This window comes from Nerophis ophidion, linkage group LG01 (genome assembly GCF_033978795.1).
Source record: "Nerophis ophidion isolate RoL-2023_Sa linkage group LG01, RoL_Noph_v1.0, whole genome shotgun sequence".
NCBI classification, from domain to species: Eukaryota; Metazoa; Chordata; class Actinopteri; order Syngnathiformes; family Syngnathidae; genus Nerophis; species Nerophis ophidion.
The window spans coordinates 28,646,470-28,672,822 of NC_084611.1; the positions used below are offsets into that span (position 1 = coordinate 28,646,470).

General features: G+C 41.0%; 2 protein-coding genes across 2 annotated transcripts in view; both read right to left on the reverse strand.

Annotated features, from left to right (window-relative positions):
• Window positions 1-3,016: 3,016 nt before the first annotated feature.
• On the reverse strand, window positions 3,017-6,077 carry gadd45ga (growth arrest and DNA-damage-inducible, gamma a). Its single transcript, XM_061900252.1, has 4 exons — window positions 5,903-6,077; window positions 5,713-5,814; window positions 5,421-5,631; window positions 3,017-3,750 (listed from the first exon to the last, which is right to left on the reverse strand). Exons 1-4 carry the CDS (start codon window positions 5,953-5,955, stop codon window positions 3,637-3,639), a joined length of 480 nt encoding a protein of 159 aa, XP_061756236.1. The 5' UTR covers window positions 5,956-6,077; the 3' UTR covers window positions 3,017-3,636.
• Window positions 6,078-11,650: 5,573 nt separating this feature from the next.
• The window catches only part of creb3l3l (cAMP responsive element binding protein 3-like 3 like), a 14,806-nt gene continuing 103 nt past the window's right edge, over window positions 11,651-26,353 (reverse strand). Inside the window, exons 1-10 of the mRNA XM_061900263.1 lie at window positions 26,300-26,353; window positions 23,152-23,289; window positions 22,669-23,062; window positions 21,735-21,844; window positions 21,553-21,645; window positions 18,984-19,090; window positions 18,643-18,711; window positions 18,473-18,557; window positions 18,295-18,388; window positions 11,651-14,045 (exon numbers count right to left, since the gene is read on the reverse strand). The exon at window positions 26,300-26,353 is cut by the window's right edge and continues 103 nt beyond it. Of these exons, the coding sequence (XP_061756247.1) occupies window positions 13,630-14,045; window positions 18,295-18,388; window positions 18,473-18,557; window positions 18,643-18,711; window positions 18,984-19,090; window positions 21,553-21,645; window positions 21,735-21,844; window positions 22,669-23,062; window positions 23,152-23,289 (1,506 nt within the window). The 5' untranslated portion in view covers window positions 26,300-26,353 and the 3' untranslated portion in view covers window positions 11,651-13,629. The remainder of the gene's footprint in view (window positions 14,046-18,294; window positions 18,389-18,472; window positions 18,558-18,642; window positions 18,712-18,983; window positions 19,091-21,552; window positions 21,646-21,734; window positions 21,845-22,668; window positions 23,063-23,151; window positions 23,290-26,299) is intronic.

A 26,353-nucleotide genomic window follows, 5' to 3' on the forward strand; every position in this document is an offset into this window, starting at 1 on the left:
CATGCCGTACCTCTGATACTGTAGAACGTGCCTCCCTTGTTTAGGGTGTGGTGTACTTGCACACGCCTACACCAGGCACTTTGTGTCTTTGCATGATCATTGTTGTTAGGCAGTGGACGGAAACAATGAACAGAAACTTCTACCTGGCAACACTTTCGGTTTTGACATGAGTGCTTCTACCCCCCAACCCCCAGATCGAAAAAAAAGCCCCATTGTTATGCAGAGCTGAAAGTGGCCCCTGGCTGAAGGATAAGCAGCACTTGGCTGCACGGAAAGTCCCCAAAGGCAGAAAAAGAAAAAAGGTATCTCCGGCATGACTTGTAACTTTTAGGCTGCCATGTCAGCACTGGAAACAAGCAGCGTGTCACAAGAATTGTTGTGTTTATTGCACATGAGCCGTCACTTGATCGGCAGTCGGACTTTTAGTTAGCAGCTTCCTCATTCATGCAGCCGAGCGGTATCACACTCGTGGGGGAGTATCACTTGATGAGTGCAAAGAAACTCATGCTGACCTCTGACTTTCTGGGTCAAACTGATCCAAATCATTCTCAAATAATCCAAATAATCTCCATTGTATTATTGTTGCTTGCTGGTGAACTTTTGCACACCAGTACATAATTTCTCGAACAACTAATTCTTCAAATAAGAGAGCATTAATAAACACCATGCCTCGATTAATAATGCATGGGACTAATAATGACCAGCATGGACATTTGTATACTGTCTTTTGAATACCCAAGTATGCTATATTTTGTATTTCTTCAAATAACACTCTGCTCGAATAGACGCCATGCCTCCATTAATGTTCTGCAGGACTAATAACTACCAACATGGTATTGTTGCTTGATGATGAATATTTGCTTACAATTTGAGCTTCCAACTTTTAGGTACCCTTTCTCAAATGTGTCTCGACTCAAGTAGACGCCATGCCTCGATTAATATCCTGCAGTACTAGTAACTACCAGCATTGGTATTATTTTTTCTAGTTACCGTGTGTATACCATTCACATTGCCATCTTTTAGATTCCCTTAGTATGCTGTATTTACTCAAATTAGACCGCTCTAATAAACGCCATGTCTCAATTAATATTCTGCTGTACTAGTAACTACCAACATGGTATTAATGTTTTTCATTACCTTGTGTATGGCATTCACATTGCCATCCTTTAGATATCCTAGTCAGCCCTATTTTATTAAAAAAAAGTATCCACTCAAATAAACACCATGTTTCAATTTTGAAAGACAAATAGCTACCAAGATGCTGTTACTTGCTGAATGTCCACATTAGGATCTTTTGAACATCTTTCTTTTATCATAAACCATATTTGTGCAATTGCTGTCAGTGGCCTCTTCTCTAATTGACGTCATGCCTCAATCGCAGGACTATAATTATTATCAAGATAACATTCCTTGCTGGTGAACATTTTGGATAGTGTCTGAATTATAGTCTTTTGTACACTCTTTGTCATTGTATATCACATTTCCTCCCCTCAAATAGACGCCATGCCTCAAATAGTCTTTTCGCAGGACTAATAACTACCAACATGGTATTGTTGCTTAATGATGAACATTTGCTTACAATTTGAGCTTCCAACTTTAAGGTACCCTTTCTCAAATGTGTCTCGACTCAAGTAGACGCCACGCCTTGATTAATATCCTGCAGTACTAGTAACTACCAACATTGGTTTTATTGTAGTTACCGTGTGTATACCATTCACATTGCCATCTTTTAGATGCCCTAGTATGCTGTATTTATTTAAATTAGACCAGTCTAATAAACGCCATGCTTCAATTAATGTTCTGCTGTACTCGTAACTACCAACATGGTATTATTGTTTCTCATTACCTTGTGTATGGCATTCACATTGCCATCCTTTAGATATCATACTATGCCTTATTTTATTTAAAAAATCTCCACTCAAATAAACACCATGTTTCAATTTTGAGAGGCAAATAGCTTCCAAGATGCCATTACATGTGTGAATGTCCACTTTAGCATCACTGGAACATCGTTTTTGTATCATACACCATATTTGTGCAAGTAATGTTAATGGCCCCTGCTCTAATTGACACCACGCCTCAATTGCAGGGCTATAATTATTACCAACATAGCATTCCTTACTGGTGAACTTTTTGGATACTGTTGGAATGATAGAATCATATTTCCTCCCCTCAAATAGACACCATGCCTCAAATAGTCTTTTTGCAGGACTAACAAGTTACCAACAGAGTATTATAGATTGTTGGCAAACCATCTACAATAACATGTTTTGAATACTCCAGAATGTTGTATTTCATCAAATGAGTCTCAACTTAAATATATGCCGTTCCTCAAATTTGCAGGACGACCTCCCAAAATGTCATCAATATCTGCATCAGCATCTTTAGATTGTTCTTCCTTGCCACAAATATTTGCTCAAGTGATGGCTTCTACTCTAATAAGACACCATTTCTCACTGGAAGGACTAATACTTATTACGTACTGCCTCCACCCAAATAGACACCATGCCTCAATTAGTCGCTTTGCAGGTCAAATAATTACCAACATGGCATTCCTTTCTTGTGAACTTCTGCATAGTCTGCAGAACTGTTGGTAAAATACCAGTCATTACTGTGTACTACATTCCCTCAATAAGTGACCTCTCTCGACACCGCGCTACAATTAGATGTTATGAAGGACCAATAATTACCATCATTAGGTTTTTGCGTGCATGTGGGATTTCAAAACGTCTGCATAACTGTTATTATAATTACTCCAACCAAATATGACGTCATGCCCCAAATAATCTTTTTACCGACTAATCACCAGAATTGTGAACTTTTGCATGCATTACTTTAGTGCACCTACTTTTACCTCATTTCCTCATTTAGTGACCTATGCACTATTAAATGCCGTGCCTTGATCTGTCTTTTTTTTTTTAACCGCAAAAATGACCTGACTTTGTGATATTGCATGCAGATGAACCTTTGCTCAGTGAACAAGCGCGAGGAGAAATAACACATCTGACTCACGGAATCATTTGAGTTCAAAGATTTATTCACAGGGCATGAAAAAAAGGTGTGCAAATTGAAAGAAACGTTGCATTGCTTTGCGTGTACAGTAGACATGTCAAGTAAAAAGAAGACAAAAGTCCATAAAAAATGTGCAGCTCAAATCAGTCTTTTCAGAGAGTTAACCCCCGCCTCCTCTCTTCCCGGATGGCTGTACTTAAAAAAAAAAGAAAAAAAGAAAAAGAAAGTCTTTTTTTAGCCACTCTCACTTCCGGATCAGCATCATTCCCATATCTGACGAGCTCCGTCCCTCTTTCTCACACATCCTCCTCTGCACAGTCTGTTGCGATCCCGCCCGCCTGCACACACGCCGCCTTCCTTGCTGAAGTGGACCGTCATCTCTTAAGTCCAGACTCCTTCGCGGTGTCCTGATAGCACCCAAAGGACTCCGCCCCTTTAGTCGCCTTCTCCCCCCCTCTGCAGGGTCGTTCCACAATGACCCGCAATGCACCGACTGGAAGGATGTTCCTCTTAAATCCAGGGAGGCAGATAGGCCCTTATAAATTGAGGCCTTGACTTTCTTCTCATCGTCATCATCATCATCACCATCATCGTGATGCATCTTCAAAAAAAGGGGTTGGCGTCTCAGCGCTCGGGGAGGGTGATGGTGGGCACCCAGTCGCAGACGCTGCGGCTCTGCTCGCAGAACAGGCTCAGCTTGTCCAGAGCGGGGTCCTTCCATGGTGTTGCACTGGGGCTCTGGAATGGAAGAGTGGGCACTTTAATAACATGCAGTGAAAACTAAATAAAAAGAAAAGGATCATGATATATATATATTTTTTTTTTGAATACACATTTTTCTAATATTATTTTTGTATTTTTTTGAATGTTAATTGCCTAAAAAAATGGGACAAATCAAGTGCCTAAAGACAATGCGGTGAAAAGTAAAATTAAAATACAAAAATAAAATAAAATTATTCTGGTATATTTATAAAATGCACATTTTTTAATATTATTTTTGTATTTTTTGAAAATATTTAAAATATCCTAAAAGTAAAGTAAAGTACAAATAATTGTCACACACATTAGGTGTGGCGAAATTACTCCCTGGGAAGTGAGGGGAGCAGTGGGGAGCAGTGGGCAGCAGCGGTGCCGCGCCCGGGAATCATTTATGGTGATTTAACCACCAATTCCAACCCTTGATGCTGAGTGCCAAGCAGGGAGGCAATGGGTCCCATTTTTATAATCTCGGCCAGGGTTTGAACTCACGACCTACCGATCTCAGGGCGGACACTCAAACCACTAGACCAATGAGTAGGTCAAAGGGCCTAAAGACGATGCATTGGGCATTGAAAAGTAAATTGTGGAAAAATGTTATAAAAGTATCATGTATATATATTTTTTTTTTATTTTATATTACACATTTAATATTTTTGTATGTTTTGAAGATATTTAAAATTGCATAAAAATGGTAAAAATCAAGTGCCTAAAGACAATGCATTGGGCAGTGAAAAGTAGAAAAATAATACAATAAAATTAAAATATGTTTTTTTTGTGTGTGTTTTTTCGACAATCACACATTTTTTATATTATTTTTGTATTTTTAGGAATTATTTTAAATTTGTCTTAAAAATGGAAAAAAAGGGAACAAAACAAGTGCCTATAGACCAGGGGTCAGGAACCTTTTGGCTGAGAGAGCCATGAAAGCCAAATATTTCAAAATGTATTTCCGTGAGAGCCACTGAATACACCTAAATGCGTGCATTTTTAAGACTACATTTTTAGAGTATAATAAGTCTCTTATTATTTTCAATAACATTATTATTCTAAAGCTAACTAATAAATATAATACTTCTTACCAATGTGACATCTTGAACAGGTGCGATAGAAAATGAATGGTTGGTTTAAAATGCATTTGGACATTATTTTTAAGACTGATTACCAGCGGAATTATTAATGACTTATCATTTTAATCAATGTCAGTTAAGATTTATCTGAGAGCCAGTTGCAGTCATCAAAAGAGCCACATCTGGCTCTAGATCCATAGGTTCCCTACCCCTGCTATAGGTGATGCATTGGGCAGTGAAAAGTAAAAAAAATAAAATAAAATCTATATTTTACTATTTATTATTATATTTATTTTATATTACACATTTAATATTATTTTTGTACTTTTTGAAAATATTTAAATTTGCCTAAAAAATGGGGAAAATAATGGTAAAAATCAAGTGACTAAAGACGATGCATTAGGCAGTGAAAAGTAAAAATAATAATAATAATAATATTTTTTACTAAATTTTTATTTTACTTTTAGGATTTTTTTTTTTTAATTGCCTTAAAAATTGAAAAGGGGCACACAATTCAAGTGCAGCCTACTGCTGATGCATGCCTGCGTGCTTGGAGGTGTCAGCGGGCTCGGACTGACTCACCGTGACCAGAATGCAGTGCGCGTCCTTGGGCTCGCCGCCCTCGTCGGCTCCCACCAGCGCCGCCAGACGCTCGATGTCGTTGACGCGCACCACGTTGATGTCGTTGTCGAAGCAGAAGGCCTGGATGAGCGTGAAGTGGATCTGCAGGGCGATGTCGCACGCATGCTCGTGGTCGGTGGCGAGCACGCAGAAAGCCACGCTGTCCGGATCCCTGCAGGAGGAGGACGCGCGGTTAGGACGCATGCGTACAAAAAAAATGATGCTTGGGAAAAAAAGGATAGAGAGAACTTACACATTCATGACTTTAGCGGACTCGTAGACTCCCACTGTCAGGTAGTCCTGCTTCTTAGCGGCGAGCAGGAGCTCCTCCAGCGCCGTGCCTGCACTTTGAACTCTTTAAAGAAGCAAAAACACGCCAAATATCAGACAAGTGCGCTATTATTAGACACGACCGGAATCCCCTCCTCGGGTCCTCAACCTACCTCTCGTTGTGTTCCATCGTGCTCTCCTGTCCGCGAATCTCTTCCAAAGTCATAGTTAATAATCCAAACGTTGTCGTGATGCTTCCGCGGGACGGTGGAGAGGAAGAAGAAGAAAAAAAAAGTGTGAAGGTTCGTGTAATCCAGTCTGGGTTTTGCGTTATTCTGAGGTCGGAAGAAGCAGCGCGGGCTTTTATAGCGAGACCGGCGTGGATTCTCGGCAGGGGGCGGGACTTTCCGCACAGGCTTATCCCTGATTGGTTCGCCAGAAACCCGGCTTGGAGGAAAGCAAAAGTTCCCCCTCCCTCCCTCCGGCGCCCTCCCCTCTTCCACCGGCATTTACTGCTTGTTGACAAACCCACGCGTGGAAGGATTACGCATTTTCAAGAAACCCCCTCCCCCTCCTCCACCACCACCTCCGTAAACAGCAGCAGTGTGTCCAGAGAATGTGCTGATTACCTCTAGTCCGATCGATAATGTTGTGTTATCGCGTTCAGAAGACACCGTGGAATACTTGGAAAATCCAAATGTCTGAAAGAATGTTTACTGGAAAAACTCTGTTATTGGCTGCCATCATGAATAAGGCAATTAAAGGCCTACTGAAATGAGATTGTCTTATTTAAACGGGGATAGCAGGTCCATTCTATGTGTCATACTTGTTCATTTCGCGATCGCCGTATTTTTGCTGAAAGGATTTAGTGGAGAACATCGACGAAAGAGTTCGCAACTTTTGGTCCCTAATAAAAAAGCCCTGCCTGTACCGGAAGTAGCAGACGATGTTAAAGTAAAAAAGTTAAAGTACCAATGATTGTCACACACATGTACGGCATAGCTCGGTTGGTAGAGTGGCCGTGCCAGCAACTTGAGGGTTGCAGATTCGATTCCCGCTTCCGCCCTCCTAGTCACTGCCGTCGTGTCCTTAAGCAAGACACTTTACCCACCTGCTCGCAGTGCCACCCACACTGGTTTAATTGAAACATAGATATTGGGTTTCACTATGTAAAGCGCTATATAAATATAATTCATTTCACTACTAGATGTCAATCAATCAATCAATCAATGTTTATTTATATAGCCCTAAATCACAAATGTCTCAGAGGACTGCACAAACCATTACGACTACGACATCCTCGGAAGAACCCACATAAGGGCAAGGAAAACTCACACCCAGTGGGACGCCAGTGACAATGATGACTATGAGAAACCTTGGAGAGGACCTCAAATGTGGGCAACCCTCCCTCTAGTGGACCGAAAGCAATGGATGTCGAGCGGGTCTAACATGATACTGTGAAAGTTCAATCCATAATGACTCCAACACAGCCGCGAGTGTTCAGTTCAAAGCGGATCCAAGACAGCAGCGAGAGTCCCGTCCATAGGATGTGGCAAAATTATTCTCTGCATTTGACCCATCACCCTTGATCACCCCCTGGAGGTGAGGGGAGCAGTGGGCAGGAGTGGTGGCCGCGCCCGGGAATCATTTTATGGTGATTTAACCCCTAATTCCAACCCTTGATGCTGAGTACCAAGCAGGGAGGTAATGGGTCCCATTTTTATAGTCTTTGGTATGACTCGATGTGCTCGTGATGTCACGGGTTGTGGAGCTCCTCACATCCTCACATTGTTTGCAATCATGGCCACCAGCAGCAAAGAGCGATTCGAACCGAGAAGCGACGATTTCCCCATTAATCTGAGCGAGGTTGAAAGATCCCTGGATGAGGAAAGTGAGAGTGAAAGACTAGAAAAGAAAAAAAAAGACGAGGGCAGTGGGAGCGATTCAGATGTTATTAGACACATTTACTAGGATAATTCTGGAAAATCCCTTATCTGCCTATTGTGTTACTAGTGTTTTAGTGAGATTATAAAGTCATACCTGAAAGTCGGAGGGGTGCGGTGACCGCCAGTGTCTCTGAGAGAATTAAGCCAATGGAGGAGCCAAGATGACAGCTGCTGCAGGAGGACGCAAACTACGCACAAGTCTTCGGTAAGAGCCGACTTAATACCACAATTTTCTCAACCAAAAACTTGCTGGTTGCCATGTGGTAGAGAAACATGTTCATGTGCTTATTGTGTTACCAGTGTTTTAGTGAGATTATATGGTCTTACCTGGTCGGGGGCGGCCTGTGGGAGGAGGCAAGAGAGTCTGCAGCTGCAGGAGGAACGACCAAGCTCTCCGCTCATGTCTACGGTAAGAGCCGACTTATTACCACCATTTTCTCGCTGAAGCCTGCCGGTTGATATGTGGTAGGGAACCAGGTTCGCTTGACCGCTCTGTTCCATAGTAAAGCTTCACCGTCATCTTTCGAGAATGTAAACAAGGAAACAAGGAAACACCGGCTGTGTTTGTGTGGTTAAAGGCGGCCGCAATACACCGCTTACCACGTACATCTTTCTTCTTTGATGTCTCCATTATTAATTGAACAAATTGCAAAAGATTCAGCAACACAGATGTCCAGAATACTGTGTAATTATGCGAATAAAGCAGACTACTTATATTTTGGTTTGGGCTGGAAAAAAATGTCCGATACAACCCGAGACGTCACGGGCACGTGTCATCATACCAACGTTTTTAACAGGATACTTCGTGGGAAATTTAAAATTGCAATTTAGTAAACTAAAAAGGCCGTATTGGCATGTGTTGCAATGTTAATATTTCATCATTGATATATAAACTATCAGACTGCGTGGTCTCTAGTAGCGGGTTTCAGTAGGCCTTTAAATTACGGAGCTCCTAAAGGGACATGGATGTTTTGGGAGATCTCGCAAAAGTTTTTTTTCCCATGTCAGTGAACCGGAAGCAAAACAGCCACAGCAATGGAGGAAAGGGAGCATGCAGAAGCCTGCCCATCATCCGTGCTCTGTTGTGGGACCATAATACAATTTTGATGTCTTTATATGTTAGGCCAATACTAAAATAAAAATCAATAAACTTCTCCCACGGATGATGGGTGGACTCCACCATCTCTTTGTCTTTTTTCACTGTTTTACTTCCGGTTCGATGTATTGCAGCTGCCTTTAGCAACACAAACACAGCCGGTGTTTCCTTGTTTACATTCCCGAAGGTGAAGCTTTACTATGGAACACAGCGGTCAAACGAACATGGTTCTCTACCACATGTCAACCGACAGGTTTCGGTTAAAAAAAAATTGTGGTAATAAATCGGCTCTTACCATAGACATGAGCGGAGCTTGCGTCCTCCTGCAGCTGCGGACTCTCTTACCTCCTCCTACAGGAGACACTGGCGGTCACCACACTCGTGGCCACACCTCTCCGACTTTCAGGTACCATATAATCTCACGGAAACACTAGTAACACAATAAGCAGATAAGGGATTTTCCAGAATTATTCTAGTAAATGTGTCTAATAACATCTGGATCACGCCCACTGCCCTCGCCTTTTTTTCTTCTAGTCCTTCACTCTCACTATCCTCATCCACAAATTGTTTGATGCTTTAAAAAAAAAAAATATATATATATATATATATAAAGTGTATCACACTTCCCCTTAGCTCGTTAAAGTTTTAAAGCAGCTCCGGGGCGCAAGTGTTTCCTGGAAACTGTCAAGTGTTGCAGGCTAACTTAGTTAAAATGTGTTTGTATGACCCTCATAAACTACACATGCCCTTGTATATTGTTTTAATCTACAAGCGTCACTACAAATAATATTACATGATATTTACATTGTTTTTACAGATCATGCACCTTTGATATAACGCGCTATTATTGTGCAGAGCTGTTTTATGATCATTATCGGACTCATGTCGCCCCCTGCTGGTTGTTCAGAGCACAACTTTTCCTTCCACACAAACTAGTTCAGGCTTGTTGCTTATTATTGAGTCATCGCTCGTGACTCACTGCCGGCAAAAAAACAAAAAAAGAGCTGAGGTAATGTCTAACATCTAATGCAGAACAGCAGAGTAGAAATGACAAAGCAAAACTGCAGCATTTTTGGAGTAAATACAGTTGTGATCAAAATTATTCAACCCCCACACAATTTTGGTGTTTTAGCAAGTTGGACATCTATTCCGTATTTTGTTTATAGTCATATCAAATAAAGATGTGTCAAATAGTCAAATGCAACTTAAATTGTAACACTGTATTTTACAAAATACCAAAAAGGACATTTTTCTTAATATCTCATTGACAAAATGATTCAACCCCCTAGTTACATGCATCTTTAGTACATAGTAGAACACCCTTTGGCAGTAATGACATCCTTCAAACGTGATACATAACCGGACACAAGCTTCTTGCAACGATCTAAAGGTATTTCAGCCCATTCCTCTTGGGCAAAGGCCTCCAGTTCATTCATATTCTTGGGCTTGCGTGCTGCAACTGCCTTCTTCAAGTCCCACCACAGGTTTTCTATAGGATTTAGGTCTGGCGACTGTGAAGGCCACTCCAGAGTCTTCCAGCCCTTCTTCTGCAACCACTCTGATGTTGATTTGGAGGTATGCTTGGGAAGGTCCAACGTCTCCCAAGCCTCAGCTTTGTCACTGACTTCATGACATTTGCAGCTAATATATCCTGGTAGGAAATAGAATTCATAATGCCTTGAACGCGCTGGAGATTCACGGTACCTGAGGCAGAGAAACAGCCCTAGAGCATGATTGACCCCCACCATGCTTAACAGTAGGAAAGGTGTTCTTCTATTTGTAAGCTTCATTTTTTTCTCCTCCAAACATAACGTTGATTCATAGGCCCAAATAGTTCCACTTTTGTCTCATCACTCCATAGAACAGTTTCCCAAAACCGGTGGGGTTTGTCCAGATGATTTTTGGCATACCGGAGTCTATTTTCTTGTGCCTGGTAGTCAGAAGTGGGGTGCGCCTGGGAGTTCTGGCATGGAGGCCTTCATCTCGTAGTGTGCGCCTTATTGTCTGGGACAAAACATGCATTCCCCCCTCTGCAATGTCCTGTTGTAGTTCCTCAGCTGTTACCCAGGGGTTTTTCACCACTGTACGCACACAGCATCCTCTTTCTACTGTGCCTTTAGCTTTAAACTTGCAAATTATTCTCCCAACTGTGTCTCTTGGAATGTGTAATGTCTTTGCTATTTTCTTATATCCATATCCTTTCTTATGAAGAGAAATTACCTCCTCTCTTGACTTCTTTGACCACTCCCTGGAATTCACCATGTTGCAAATACACCATTGACCATCTACAAGAAGCTGAGCGTCACAGTCTTTTTCAATCAGTTTAATTGTTGCTCGTTATGGTTCTAATCACATCTACAGGTGTTTTCAACACCTGATTGAAAATACCTTATTCAAATTCTGTTCTTAAGAGTTATGATCTTCAAGGGGTTGAATAATTTGGTCAATGAGGTATTAAGAAAAATTTCCTTTTTTGGTATTTTGTAAAATACAGTGTTACAATTTAAGTTGCATTCGTCTATTTGAAACATCTTTATTTGATATGACTATAAACAAAATACGGAATAAATGTCCAACTTGCTAAAACACTAAAATTGTGTGGGAGTTGAATAATTTTGATCACAACTGTATGTTGACAGTGAAGTGTGCTGAAGTCAACCCTTAAGAGTTTCTGGGGGATATTATGTTGAATAATTTGCTCTCAAACTAAGAATGCATCCCAAATATTCTCATTTTTGTATGTATTTGGAATTTTCCCAAATGACAAATTAGAAGACTTTATAGCTACTTGCTGTAGGTTTGATGTTGTCAAAAAGATTGGATGTAGTGAAAGTGTAAACGGTTTTGGGAACTAAAATAAACAACATGGACAGAGAAGGTTGTACATAAAAAATGTATTATCGTAGATGTTCCATCACATCTTGTACATACATAAAGAGGTCAAATATACAGAAAAGGCTACAATCATGATCTTATTTACATTCTATTCCTCACAAATCAGTGCCTTTTTCCATGTATAATCTCACATGACTAACAATAACCAATAAGACTTACAAGTCTTTACAATTGACAGTGACGTTAAAAGATATACTAAAAAAAAATGTCTCACTGGCAACACAGGTCATTACATTTTTGGATATTGTTTACCGCACCACTTTTGTTTTTGAGCAGCCAAAAGAAATAGCATTAAAATGTGAGAAGGTAGTCAGAATAAGGTATTTAAAAATGTTCCTTATCTTAATCAAATCAAGGGGAAAACAATTCCAGGTTTGCTAAAGTAAACAAAGACCCTCTTGTTACAAGAGGATCCAATCACCTACATGGCCAAATGTCCTGCAATGGCTTTACGGAGCATCAATAATCACATTGATCAAACAGCCTATTCTTCTATCAAGCAACAGCTAATTTACTGGTGAACAGCTTTGGGTGTGTCTTATTGAAAATAGGGCCTAAAGGTGAGACGTAGTAAACACAATGCATTGTGGGTCTTGCTGGCCTCTCAATAGCTTATGTACATGGCTGAATGCAAGACTATATGCTAAAGTTTTGTACTTTCTATAACAAGTTCAAACCATGGCATGATCGTGCGTCATGATAAAATGCCACAATTGTTGACACGATCACTTTGGAAAAATATAAAAGGTTTTTGTGAGATTTTTGTCATTTCCAGTGTGAAAGGTTTGTGAGGTAATATAAGGTACAGCGAATAGCCAGGATAGCAGCTGTGAGACGATCTAACCTGACTTGGTACATGTTGGTGTGTTTACTGCATTTTCACACTGCTAAGTTTGAATCAAAGCATGGTTTATTTTGTTCCACACATAACATTTAGTAGGCTGTTAGCATTAGCCTAGGAAACAACGCACAGTATTTTACGAAAAAGCATTTTTTTTGTTTCAGTCGTGGGTAAGCACGAAAATGAAGGAGTATTTTTTGGGGGAAAAGTAGCGCAATGATCAAAGTATTTAAAAGTAAATGGATGAGTATTATTTTCAGAGAAGTATCGCAGTGATAAGGTGGCGTCTTGTCCAGGGTGTACTCCGCCTTCCGCCCGAATGCAGCTGAGATAGGCTCCAGCAACCCCCGCGACCACGAAAGGGACAAGCGGGTGAAAATGGATGGACAGATGGATAGCTCAGTGATCAAAGTAAAGATAATAATTGAAATGAAATGAGGCTGGGCTCCCTCACGCCATCTCAAACACATAAGAGATGAAATCTGTAAATTATACACAATTTAAACAGAGCCTGAGCAATAAAGGTTAACAACCTTTGCATTCTGAAATTATTTACTGGTATAGAAACTGACTCTGTTGACGAACTCTAGACAAGTATGTCTTCAACAATGGCGGCAGCTGAGTCAATCTCTTGTCTACTTGATGTGCTCAAATGGACCATTTCCAAAAAATGTTACCTATTTTTATCGAGGTAGCGATAGCGCGCTTCTGGAGTAGGGCACGGTTTGTCTCGACATAGTCCCTTATTTTTTTCATTTTGTTCAATCCATTTTAAACCAGTTTATATCTCTCTCTCACATTGCCCCGGGTACAGAACAGCCATGTAAACAAAAGCATTGGCCAACAAAAATGGCTACGGCAGCCCCAGAATGCATCGCAAAAGCATGTGCCCTTTCGGGACCTAAAGCGTTATTTTTCTTTATCGGAATTTCACAAAAACATGCTGACTGTTTAGGGTAGGTCAGTTACGGATAAAAGCTAATGAAAAAAGTGCAAATAAAGTAACAGTAGTACATCAGAAGACTGTTTGAATTTCCCTTCCTCTATTTACAAATAGAATTGTTTCCCTGTGGTACCAATCAGAGTTGGAATATGGCTCCCTCTGGTGGTCCAACTAACATACTACATCTCATCAGATCGGTGCTGCTGTAATATTACAGTTGGAGGGTTTCGGTCTATCCAGTTCTCCTTGGCGCCCGGCACCTCATAGGTCACAGCAGCCGCCTTTACAGGATCTACAGAAACTTCTTTCAAGCCGGCCGGGCCTCCGCCGCCCACCCCCGGCGACAACTCCGCCGCCTGCGACGAGGCAGCGGGGAAGTCGGCGGAAGAGTTGCCGCTGACGGCCGTTTCAGAGTCGGGCTGCTCCACTCGCTGGTAGTCGGGGGTGTGGTTCTTCTTACCACCGGCAAAGATGGCGTCCAGGTTCTCAACCTCGGCCTTAGGCAAGTACGGATCTCGCTCGTCCTCTTCGGCTTCCAGGTAGGAGACGGCGTCTGTGCTTTCAGACGGCACTGAGCGCAACATGCGGGAAATGACTGTGACACAAAAAGTAAACAGTGAATCATTGAGAACAATAAAGACACAATACAATAGAATCCAGAGAAAACAATGAATTTACACTTTATGGATAACCATGTTTTGATTGCAATATGCACCATCTGTGCAGCTATGGTTGCAATAAATGATTCCAATGAAGTACTCCTAAAAGCACATTCCAATAAGTTAAAAACAAAGCATAAAAAAAGCTACAACTGTTTAAATGAACTGAGAAGACACCAGAAGCTTGCAGCTGTCTGATGAAAACCCACTTTGAAAACATTTTCAGTGTTTATAAAAACTCTTTTTACACTTATAACATGTATCTTAAATGTTAATGTTTTTTCAAAGCCATCCTAGTTAGTCCCACTGGTATATGTAGTAGGGATGGGTACTGTTCACATTTGAATCGATACGGTATCGATTCCCAGGTACTCAATATTACCATTTTTTGGTACTTTATTTGTGTTAAAATGTGTTTGTATGACGTAGTGCAGTGGTTCTCAAATGGGGGTACGCGTACCCCTGGGGGTACTTGAAGGTATGCCAAGGGGTACTTGAGATTTTTTGTTAAATATTCTAAAAATAGCAACAATTCAAAAATCCTTTATAAATATATTTATTGAATAATACTTCAAGAAAATATTAATGTAAATTCATAAACTGTAAATAAAATGCAACAAAGCAATATTCAGTGTTGACAGCTAGATTTTTTTGTGGACATGTTCCATAAATATTGATGTTAAAGATTTCTTTTTTTGTGAAGAAATGTATAGAATTAAGTTCATGAATCCAGGTGGATCTCTATTAGAAATCCCCAAAGAGGGAACTTTAAGTTGATGATTACTTCTATGTTTAGAAATATTTATTTGAAATTGAATCACTTGTTTATTTTTCAACAAGTTTTTAAGGTATTTTTATATCTTTTTTTCCAAATAGTTAAAAAAAGACCACTACAAATGAGCAATATTTTGCACTGTTATACAATTTAATAAATCAGAAACTGATGACATAGTGCTGTATTTTACGTCTTTAGCTCTTTTTTTCAACCAAAAATGCTGTGGTCTGATTAGGGGGTACTTGAATTAAAAAAATGTTCACATGGGGTACATCACTGCGTAGTGGTTAGAGCGGCCGTGCCAGAAACCTGAGGGTTGCAGGTTCGCTCCCCGCCTCTTTACATCTAAATTGCTGCCGTTGTGTCCTCGGGCACGACACTTTACCCTTGACCCCCGTGCCGCTCACACAGGTGAATGAATCATGACTGAATGATAGGTGGTGGTCGGAGGGGCCGTAGGCGCAAACTGGCAGCCTCGCTTCCGTTAGCCTAACCCAGGGCAGCTGTGGCTACATATGTAGCTTACCACCACCAGGTGAGAATGAATGATGGGTTCCCACTTCTCTGTGAGCGCTTTGAGTATCTAATAATAGAAAAGTGATATAAAATCTAATTCACTATTATTATTATTATTATTAATTATTAAAAAAAATACTATTATTTGATATGTAATACTGAGCTGTTCTATTCAGTGAACTCCTATTTTTACACTCTATGTCTCATTTGCAAGTATTTTACTTCGTTATGTAGTAGGCTTAGAAGTTGAATGGCAGTAGTGTAGACTGCAGTGTGTTTTTCATAGCCAGGAAGAAGTCTTTGCTATTGAGTTGAGTGTGCCAGTCGAGTCATAATGTTACGTCCTACAAAGTGTCTCTACTTTACATATTGTACTTTTCACACACCAGCTGTTTGATTTCAATGATAGCTTAGTTGTAGTTTTCGTTACCAAATTTTGAGGTGTTGTAAAATCGCTAATGCTAATCTTTACCATGTCTATGGCAAATCGAATGTAAATTAACATTGAGCTAGCACATTTTGAAAAGTGAAGCCTTTCTGTACTTTCAAGCGCCTCCTTCTTGTTTGGTTGGCGTGGAAAATGATAACATCACTTAGAGGCAGTCTGACTGAGTCTGCTATGAATACTTGACTGCTTGTTTCCCTGCCAAGTATTTGACCCGGTGCTGAGTCTGAAACCAGATCTGACAGCCAGTGTAACAAAGGTATCGAAACATGGCACCGTTTGATTTTACGTGAATCGGTACCCGGTAGTCCTGACTGGCTTCGGACGGTGCCTTTCAAACTACCAAATTTTGTACCTATCCTTGATAATGTAGTCTTTTATAGCACGGGGAGTCTCAAAAACAAAAAGCAGAAGTAAAAGTCACAATTTAAAAGGCAGTAGAAAGATGTGATTTTTCACAGCCAATTTGTGAAATGTTTACAAATATATTAGAAGTATTTATTTACAAATATATTTGAAGTATTTAATACTGATATGTAAAAAATTACATCTAATATTAATACATAGTAAAACACATGAAAAAAATAGCTAAGGGTTTAAAATGGTGGGGTTTATAATAAAGGATTAATTTCAAATAAGTGTAAATTAATTAATACATGTCTGAATCTTTATTGTAAAGTTTGTTTATGGTGTATAATTGGTAGTTACAAGTTGCACATTTTCAGATTTTTTTTTAAATAGCTAATCCACCATTAATCAAACTGTTGATTAAATTAACAGCATGCTCCAAATACAGTAGATACCGCATTTTAATCCCCTCAGACAAGCAAAATAGGATCTTTTAAACGACTGCCACAAAACTACCATGATTTGATTAAAGGGGAACATTATCACCAGACCTATCTAAGCGTCAATATATACCTTGATGTTGCAGAAAAAACACCATATATTTTTTTAACCGATTTCCGAACTCTAAATGGGTGAATTTTGGCGAATTAAACGCGTTTGTGTTTATCCCTCTCTGAGCGACGACGTCGGAACGTGACGTCACATCGGTACTCAACGCCATTTTTCCCTACACATCAGACGCATCGAGTCAAATCAGCTCTGTTATTTTCCATTTTTTCGACTGTTTTCCGATACCTTGGAGACATCATGCCTCGTCGGTGTGTTGTCGGAGGGTATAACAACACGATCAGGGACGGATTCAAGTTGATTTACGTAGAATGTGCATCGATTAGCACGGCATGCTAATCGATGCTAACATGCTATTTAGGCTAGCTGTGTGTACATATTGCAGCATTATGCCTCATTTGTAGCTATATTTACATCTAGCCTTTCCCTCCATCCACATTTAATGCCAAACAAACACTTAGCAATCGACAGATTTAAGTTGCTCCAGTGTCAAGAGATGCAAAAGTCCCCCGTCTGGTTTTCATCGGCGATGCTACGACAAAGATGGCACAGAGATGGCAAAAATGTCTGGATATCCTGCGACACTCAAAGCAGATGCATTCCCAACGATAAAGTCAAAGAAATCACAAAGGTGAGTGTTGTTGATGTTACTTATGACTTATGTGCTAATCAGACATACTTGGTCGCGGCATGACTGCCAGCTAATCAATGCTAACATGCTATTTAGGCTACCTGTATGTACATTTGAAACTATATTTACATCCAGCGTTTCCTTCCACCCACATTTAATGCGAAACAAACACTTACCAATCGACGGATTTAAGTTGATTCAGTGTCACAAGATGCGAAAGTCCTGATCGGTTGGTTTGCACATTTTACCGGCGATGCTAACGCAAAGATGGCCGAATAGCGTCAATAGCTATTCGCTCAATAGCTTCAGTTTCTTCTTCAATTTAGTTTTCGCTATCTGCCTCCATACTCCAACCATCTGTTTCAATACATGCGTAATCTGTTGAATCGCTTAAACCGCTGAAATCCGAGTCTGAAGCCGAGCTAATGTCGCTATAACTTGCTGTGCTATTCGCCATAGTTTGTATTGGAATCACTATGTGACGTCACAGGGAAATGGACAGTGGCTTAAGCAAATAGCGAAAATCAAGCACTTTAAAGCTTTTTTTTAGGGATATTCCGGGACGGGTAAAATTTGGAAAAAAATTTCGAAAAATAAAATAAGCCACTGGGAACTGATTTTTATTGGTTTTAACCCTTCTGAAATTGTGATAATGTTCCCCTTTAACGTGGACCTAAACTTAAACATGTTGAAAAACTTATTCGGGTGTTGCTATTTAGTGGTCAATGGTACGGAATATGTACTGTACTGTGCAATCTACTAATACAAGTTTCAATCAATCGTTTAATCAATCAATCAAAAAAAACCTCCACTACCTATGAGTATACAAAATGGCGTCTGTAAAGCTGAAGCGGCCCAGATAACTTGGTTTTATGACGGTAATAATGGGGGGAGAGAGCTTACCGGAGGTGGGCATGTATAGCTCCTTCTTCTCCGTGTTGCTGCCAAACGGGTTGACTGAGGGGAAGATGATGAGGCAGAAGGAGAGCAGGAACACCTGGAAGGTAGAGAAAGCATGTTGGCGATGAGGAGAAGAGCCAAGTAAGTGCTATGCTTGACGGTGAGAACTTGCTGCTCTCACCATCACACAAGTGCTGGTGGCACTGGCTTTCATGGTGGACATCTTCACCACAACCTGCAGTTTCTTCAGCTGCTCAATCAAAGATCTGCAACATTAAACAGAGAAAACACACACGTGAAAACACTTTATTGGGCTATGCGCTATGAAATAGGAAAAGTGACACTACTTACATGTTTTGCTTCTGGAGCAGGTGGACTTTCTTCTGCAGCTCGGTGTTGTGCGCGGTGCATACGGCGACTCTGCAGCAAAGCAGACGAGTTTCAGTCAGATTAGGTAGCTATTTTGCACCTTTATTGCTAACAAGTCCTTCCAGCTATTTAGCAACACATGATTTGTATGTGAGCGAGAGTGATACTGGATATCAATGTGAAGTGTTTTGCATTTGAATGGAGCGTGAAGGGGGAAGCTGGCACTCGAAAACAAGCGCCTGATTGGTCTTTATTGTCAAGGCTCATCAAGGCTACGCCTCGGTTTCTCTCACACGCAATACACAACGAGACAATCATCTCACCTATTCTCCAAGCCGTCAACGTAGACCTTCTTCTTCTTGCGACTCTCCTGAGCTGACTGCTTGTTGCGAATCTTCCTCCTGACCCTCTTTAGGGTCCTCTCCTCGGCCTGAAAACAACAGACGATGTGACACTTAATATATTAAGGCCCATGTTTTGTTCGCCAAGCTCATAGCAGGGTTCAAAGACAAAGAGTTGCTGACCCGAATATAAGACAACAAATTACCAAATAAATGTTTTCCAATCCATCCATCCATTTTCTACCGTTTGTCCCTTTTGGGGTTGTGAGGGGTGCTGGAGCTTATCTCAGCGGCATTCGGGCGGAAGGCGGGGTACACCCTGGACAAGTCGCTACCTCATCGCAGGGCCAACACAGATAGACAGACAACATTCACACTCACATTCACACACTAGGGCCAATTTAGTGTTGCCAATCAACCTATTTGGGACAGCGTGGCTAAGTTGGTAGAGTGGCTGTGCCAGCAATCTGAGGGTTATTGGTTCAATCCCCACCTTCTACCATCCTAGTCACGTCCGTTGTGTCCTTGGACAAGACACTTCACCCTTGCTCCTGATGGGGCCTGGTTAGCACCTTGCATGGCAGCTCCCGCCATCAGTGTGTGAATGTGTGTGTGAAAGGGGGGAAGGTGGAAATACTGTCAAAGTGCTTTGGGCTCCTTAAAAAGGGGTAGAAAAGGGCTATACAAGTACAAACCATTTACCATTTATACCCAGGTGAATGTTTAATATCAGTGAAAAAACTGGTAGACTACAATAAAGATGTTGTTTGAGGACACTGCTGTATTCATCACCATTTTCTTAAAATTAACATATATTCTGTAAGTGTACGTGGGTGACAGGAAGAAAAGCTTTAACTCACATGGGAACCTACTAGTTTGCATGTGATCTCCAGACCGCAATTGTAAGACAACCCACTCTTTTGAGACTTCTTCCAAAGGGGATAACAATTCTGTGTCTCCCTAAAGACTTTGGGGCCATGCCCCTAAAATAATAGTAATTACCTCCATTCGGGCAAATAAACTGCATTTCTTGGCATCATTATCAAGTATTATCATGCCTTTAGATCCCCTAAACACTTCCCTGCGTGCCCGTGTTTAGGGCACGTCCGACCAGGAGGCCACGGGAAGACCCAGGACACGTTGGGAAGACTATGTCTCCCGGCTGGCCTGGGAACGCCTCGGGATCCCCTGGGAAGAGCTGGGGCCGAAGTGGCTGGGGAGAGGAAAGTCTGGGCTTCCCTGCTTAGGCTGCTGCCCCCGTGACCCGACCTCGGACAAGCGGAAGAAGATGAATGGATGGAGGGATCATCCCTTTAGGACCAGGTTGCACACCGAGAGCAAGCCAGGAGCAGGAATGCTACTCTGTAAGCTAATTGCTAATCTAGCTCTAACCAACACCAAGAAATAAGTGCTGTGTAAAGTTTAAGAAGTATAAATGGAACCATGCTAATGTAGAAAGTAAGCAGATTTTGACAGAAAATTAACAAACAGATTATTAAGAGTTAGTGAGTTTTCCTTGCCCTTATGTGGGCCTACCGAGGATGTCGTAGTGGTTTATGTTGTGGTTTGTGCAGCTCTTTGAGACACTAGTGATTTAGGGCTATATAAGTAAACATTGATTGATTGATTGATTGAAGTGTTGATCACAATCCGTACACGACAAGTAAGAGGGCAGATACATTTATAAATTGGTGGTTTTGATAGTATCACTATGAGTATATGTTGAATTCTGCAGTTATTATGCCAATATTTTTATTTACGTACATTTTTGGCATAATTCCCTGGGCACAGGAGGCCTTTTAGGACAAAAACTAAGTATATGAATGAGTAGTAGATAATAGTTTTTTGCTTTTGTTTATCAATTGTGTGGGCAGCACGGTGGTTTAGGGGTTAGAACATGTGCCTGACAATACGAAGGTCCTGAGTAGTCCTGGGTTCAATCCCGTGATCGGGATCTTTCTGTGTGGAGTTTGCATGTTCTCCCCATGACTGTGTGGGTTCCCTACAGGTACTCCGGCTTCCTCCAACCGCCTAACACATGCACCTGGGGATAGGTTGATTGGCAACACTAAATGGTCCCTGTTGACTTTCTATCTGTGTTGGCCCTGTGATGAGGTTGCGACTTGTCCAGGGTGTACCCCGCCTTCCGCCTGAATGCAGCCGAGATACGCTCCAGCACCCCCCACCTCCCCAAATGGGATAAGCGGTAAGAAATGGATGGATGGATAGTTATTGTGTACTATTGATTAAATTTTTCTCAATTATAAGTAACAGAAGAGAATAAAAAAACTAGTTTAAATATTGTGTTGCTACTGTTTAACTGCCAATAGCTGTAAACTGTAAACATAGTATTAGTATCGACCGATCTCAGTGATGGATTATTATATCGGCTCTAAAATATAATTCACTATCACAAATGCATTTGTAAAAACAAAGGCTTTTCCCTATCAAACGCCTGGTACTTTCTGTGGATGAGTAAATACATCTCTAAGGCCAATACATAAGGGAAGTGAGGTATATAACGCCTTATCTATCCATCAGTTGAGGTTACCTTTGTGAGAGGCATGTGCGAGGGAATCGATGCTCCCTCTTTCGCCAAAAGGCGCTTCTCTTCCTCAGACAGCACAATCTCCTTAAACTGGAACTGCAAACAAGTCAAGACGGACTCTGTGTTATAGACCTGCAGCAGACTGGAAGGGTGAACAGAAATGAACAACATATGCATTGACGGACCTCTCCTGTGTCGTAGAACTGCATTGAATCCAACATCGAGTCCTCCATAGACAACGTACAAGGGAGCTCAGTGGTGGCGTCGTCCTCCATGGCGTCGCTCACTAAATCATCTGTCAGCAGAAATACATACCATAGTGAGTTTAATGTTTTGCCTATTAATTATTTCTACAGAAATAATGCAGAATCAATTAATTTATAAGAATTATGTATACATTTAAATGATTAGAAAGAGAGTCCACCATGTGAAAATTCATTTAATATGTTGTATTGTTGCCGCCTTGAAACAAAGGAGACCTAATATAGTTCACTACTTAACAGCAACCAACAGAGGGCGCCATTACGTGGCTGATTAAACAGGAAAAATTGCTGTATTTTGATTACACGTGAAATCGGACTATTTAAGTGTACAGACTGCAAAACTAGTACAGAGATACAACACTGACAGATACATCCCAAATATATATATATTGCTACTAATTCATACAAACATTACATGTCAGAATTGATCATCCATCCATCCATCCATCCATTTCCCACCGATTGCCCCTTTTGGAGTCGCGGGGGGGTGCTGAAGCCTATCTCAGCTGCATTCAGGCGGAAGGCACTTTACACCCTGGACAAGTTGCCAACTCATCGCAGGGCCAACACAGATAGACAGACAACATTCATCATAAATGTTACAAAGCAATGGCATGCATTATCCGAGCAAAAAAGTTGCCAGTTAAAAGATCTAAGTACATGTAACACATGCCCTTATGTCTCACCTTTTTACCGACACGCAATAAAATACATTTGTGCAGATTTGGCGCTAGTGTATATAAGTTTCTACTTGTAAGGCATAAGAGCAAGCAGCATATCATGCTGGGGTAAAAACTATAGAATAATAAGCTTGTCCTGATATATCTGGTGACTATATGTCCAATGATATACATACCTAGATCAATAAAGACATCAATGTCTGGCTTCTCCGCCCTCACACTCTGCAGCACATCTGGGTCCCCGCAACCACCTTGCAGCAAGGAGTAGCTGTGATCTGCCTGCACTCTCATTGCCTCCGGGTTCTCCCCATGCAAGTCTCCATCGACTCGGGTGGCTTCCGAGCACTCGGGGCTGGGATTGGAGAAGCTAGTATTGTGCGAAATATCGATATCGCTACTCTGCGGGCTCGGGCAGCCGACTGGCGTTGTGTTTCCCACGCCGCCGCCGCTGTCATCTGAGATGCCGCTGTCGCTGCCCAGGGGCGAGTGGGAGGGACAGAGGGTCTCCATGTTTTCCTCGTCCTTCAACAAGCTGGAGAGAAAGGCCTCAGTGTCCACACCTGTAAGCATCTAAAAACAGGGGCGCAAATAAACCTAAAATCTAGTCGGATGTTATCTGCAAATGCTGTTTCATATATGTGTTTTGATAAAAACCTTACATTCTGTTCGGAAAGCCAAGAATCAATGAGCCCATTGCTGTAAGGAAAGAGCTCTTCAGAAGATCCATCTTCTCTGTCGTCAAACAGCAACCCAAGCAATTCCGCTCCATCTATGTCTAAGTCCTCCGTGATTGACATCTGTGATCGACACCATTGGACATATTTTAAACAGCATCAAATGAAATGATTTAAAAAAATAAATTTAAACCTAAAAAAAAAAATTGAATATCCTGAAAGGGTTTGTTTATTGTAGCATTTACATTTACAAGGTGAAAGTAATATATGGCAGGCTCTTAACATGCAAGTTGAAGTACCACTGATAGTCACACACACACTAGGTGTGGTGAAATTACTCTCTACATTTGACCCACCCGCTTATTCCACCCCCTAGGAGGTGAGGGGAGCAGTGAGCAGCAGCGGTGGCCGCATTCAGGAATCCTTTTGGTGATTTAAACCCCAATTCCCAACTTTGATGTTGAGTGCCAAGCAGGGAGGTAACATCTCCCATTTTTATAGTCGTTGGTACGACTTGAACTTGCCAATCTCGGACGGACACTCTAACCACTAGGCTACTGAGCAGGTTTTAAGTTATATCAAGCCTTTTTTTATACAATTGCGAACATGGCTTTCATCTTATGCACATCTTGAAATAAAAAATTCCAGAAAAGTTTGGGTTTTGGTCATGGACATACTTGCCAACCCCTCCCGATTTTCCCGGGAGAGTGCCAAATTTTAGTGCCCCTCCCGAAAATCTCCTTGGGCCACCATTCTCCCGAAGGTCTCCTGATTTCCACCCAGACAACAATATTGCTACACCATCCTTCACTGGGCGCCGTTTCCGGCCGGACAATAATAACGGTTACACCTCGAAGTCAAGCGCGGCAATCAGAACAGAAGAACAAGGAGATGTTCATGAATGAGTATATCTGTCCGGCCACCGTGTTCAATGGAGAAGTCTTTATCTACAAAATTTGCAGGCAGCATACCCCTTCATACCTCTTCCCCTTCGAGCTGTCCTTGATAAACTGAAATAATCTTTTTCCCATAATTTCGGAACTTGCAAGCGTACTTTTTATTTTTACTCGTCGTCTCCATATCTCTTCTTCGGCCTTCTGCTTCGTCTCTGTTTATGTTTTTGGACATAATTACTTGATGTAGTTTTGAAGCAATGCATGATGGGAATCCGGATGTTGTGCGTCAGTGTATTAACGTGCTGGCTGGAATAAATACACGGTGAAAAATAGCCCCGTGCCTTACTACTTTATGTGTTACAGATCAACCTATGGATAACGGAGACATATATAATAGTACCCTTTTCAGGTGAGAGAGGACGGTAAAGACAGTATCTTTAAGGCACGTACCCCGAATTCGGGAGAATGGTTGCCCTGGGAGATTTTCGGGAGGGGTACTGAATTTCGGTGGTCTCCCGGGAAAATCGGGAGGGTTGGCAAGTATGAAGTATGGTCATGGAAAAATTATAACCAAGGCTTGATGGTTGTCGTATCCCACTTTGCTTGCAATGAGTTCATATCATTAGTTTCACATTTGAGGTTGAATTGCAGAAATGAATGAACTTTCAGTTTTTGTCAATACTCTAAGACAGTGATGTACCCCATGTGAAAAATGTTTTAATTCAAGTACCCCCTAATCAGAGCACAGCATTTTTGGTTGCAAACAAGAGATAACGAAGTAAAACACAGCACTATGTCATCAGTGTCTGATGTATTAAATTGTATAACAGTGCAAAATATTGCTGTATCGATCCGTCGTGGTGAAGAAGGAGCTGAGCCGGAAGGCAAAGCTCTCAATTTACCGGCCGATCTACATTCCCATCCTCACCTATGGTCATGAGCTTTGGGTCATGACCGACAGGACAAGATCACAGGTACAAGCGGCCGAAATGAGTTTCCTCCGCCGGGTGACAGGGCTCTCCCTTAGAGCAGTGGTTCTCAACCTTTTTTGAGTGATGTACCCCCTGTGAACATTTTTTTGATTCAAGTTCCCCCTAATCAGAGCAAAGCATTTTTGGTTGAAAAAAAAGAAATAAAAAAGTAAAATACAGCACTATGTCATCAGTTTCTGATTTATTAAATTGTATAACAGTGCAAAATATTGCTCATTTGTAGTGGTCTTTCTTGATTTATTTGGAAAAGATATAAAAATAACTAAAAACGTGTTGAAAAATAAACAAGTGATTCAAATATAAATAAAGATTTCTACACAGAGGTAATCATCAACTTAAAGTTCACTCTTTGGGGATTTCTAATAGAGATCCATCTGATTTCATGAACTTAATTCTAAACATTTCTTTACAAAAAAGAAATCTTTAACATCAATAGTTATGGAATACGTCCACAAAAAAATCTAGCTGTCAACACTGAATATTGCATTGTTGCATTTCTTTTCACATCTTATGAATTTACATTGATATTTTGTTGAAGTATTATTCAATAAATATATTTATATAGGATTTTTGAATTGTTGCTATTTGTAGAATATTTAAAAAAAAATCTCACGTATCCCTTGGCATACCTTCAAGTACCCCCAGGGGTACGCATACCCTCATTTGAGAACCACTGCTCTAAGATGCCTCAGTATTCCTTATTATAGATTAATAGCACGTTTACAAACATGGCCTGCATGTTGCATCACTGCCATCATGGCCTCATCCGATGAGGTCATCCTATGAGCCCCGCCCACCACACACACGCCTTTATCACGAGATCTGACTGCAATGTCAACAAAAAGGCACTATTTACCAAAAATGCGAAGTAAATACTGCACTATTGATGGAGGCTTTAAAGTTTGCATGGATTTCTGTCCTAAACAATGCTAATGCAATATGTGCATGATGTGACCTGTAAAAAAAAACAAAAAAAAAAACACAATGGAGCCTTTGCTTTAACAGGATGACAGTTAACGTAGATGCAAAGAAAATGGCAGAAAAGGCACCTCAAGAACAATATACACCACTTTATGTCTCAAAACAATAATATACGCAATTAAGACACATTGCAATAATTAAGGACTTAGGTTAGCATTAGCATTAGCTTGACTGGTACGGTCAGATGGTGATTTTCTGCTGACACCTCACAGACATTAAACGATTACAAACGCAAGAGTCTGGCAGGTAAAATGATTGTCTTACCCCCAGAAAATAAAAATAACGGAGGCGTGAGTGTATATCCTCGTCTATGACTCG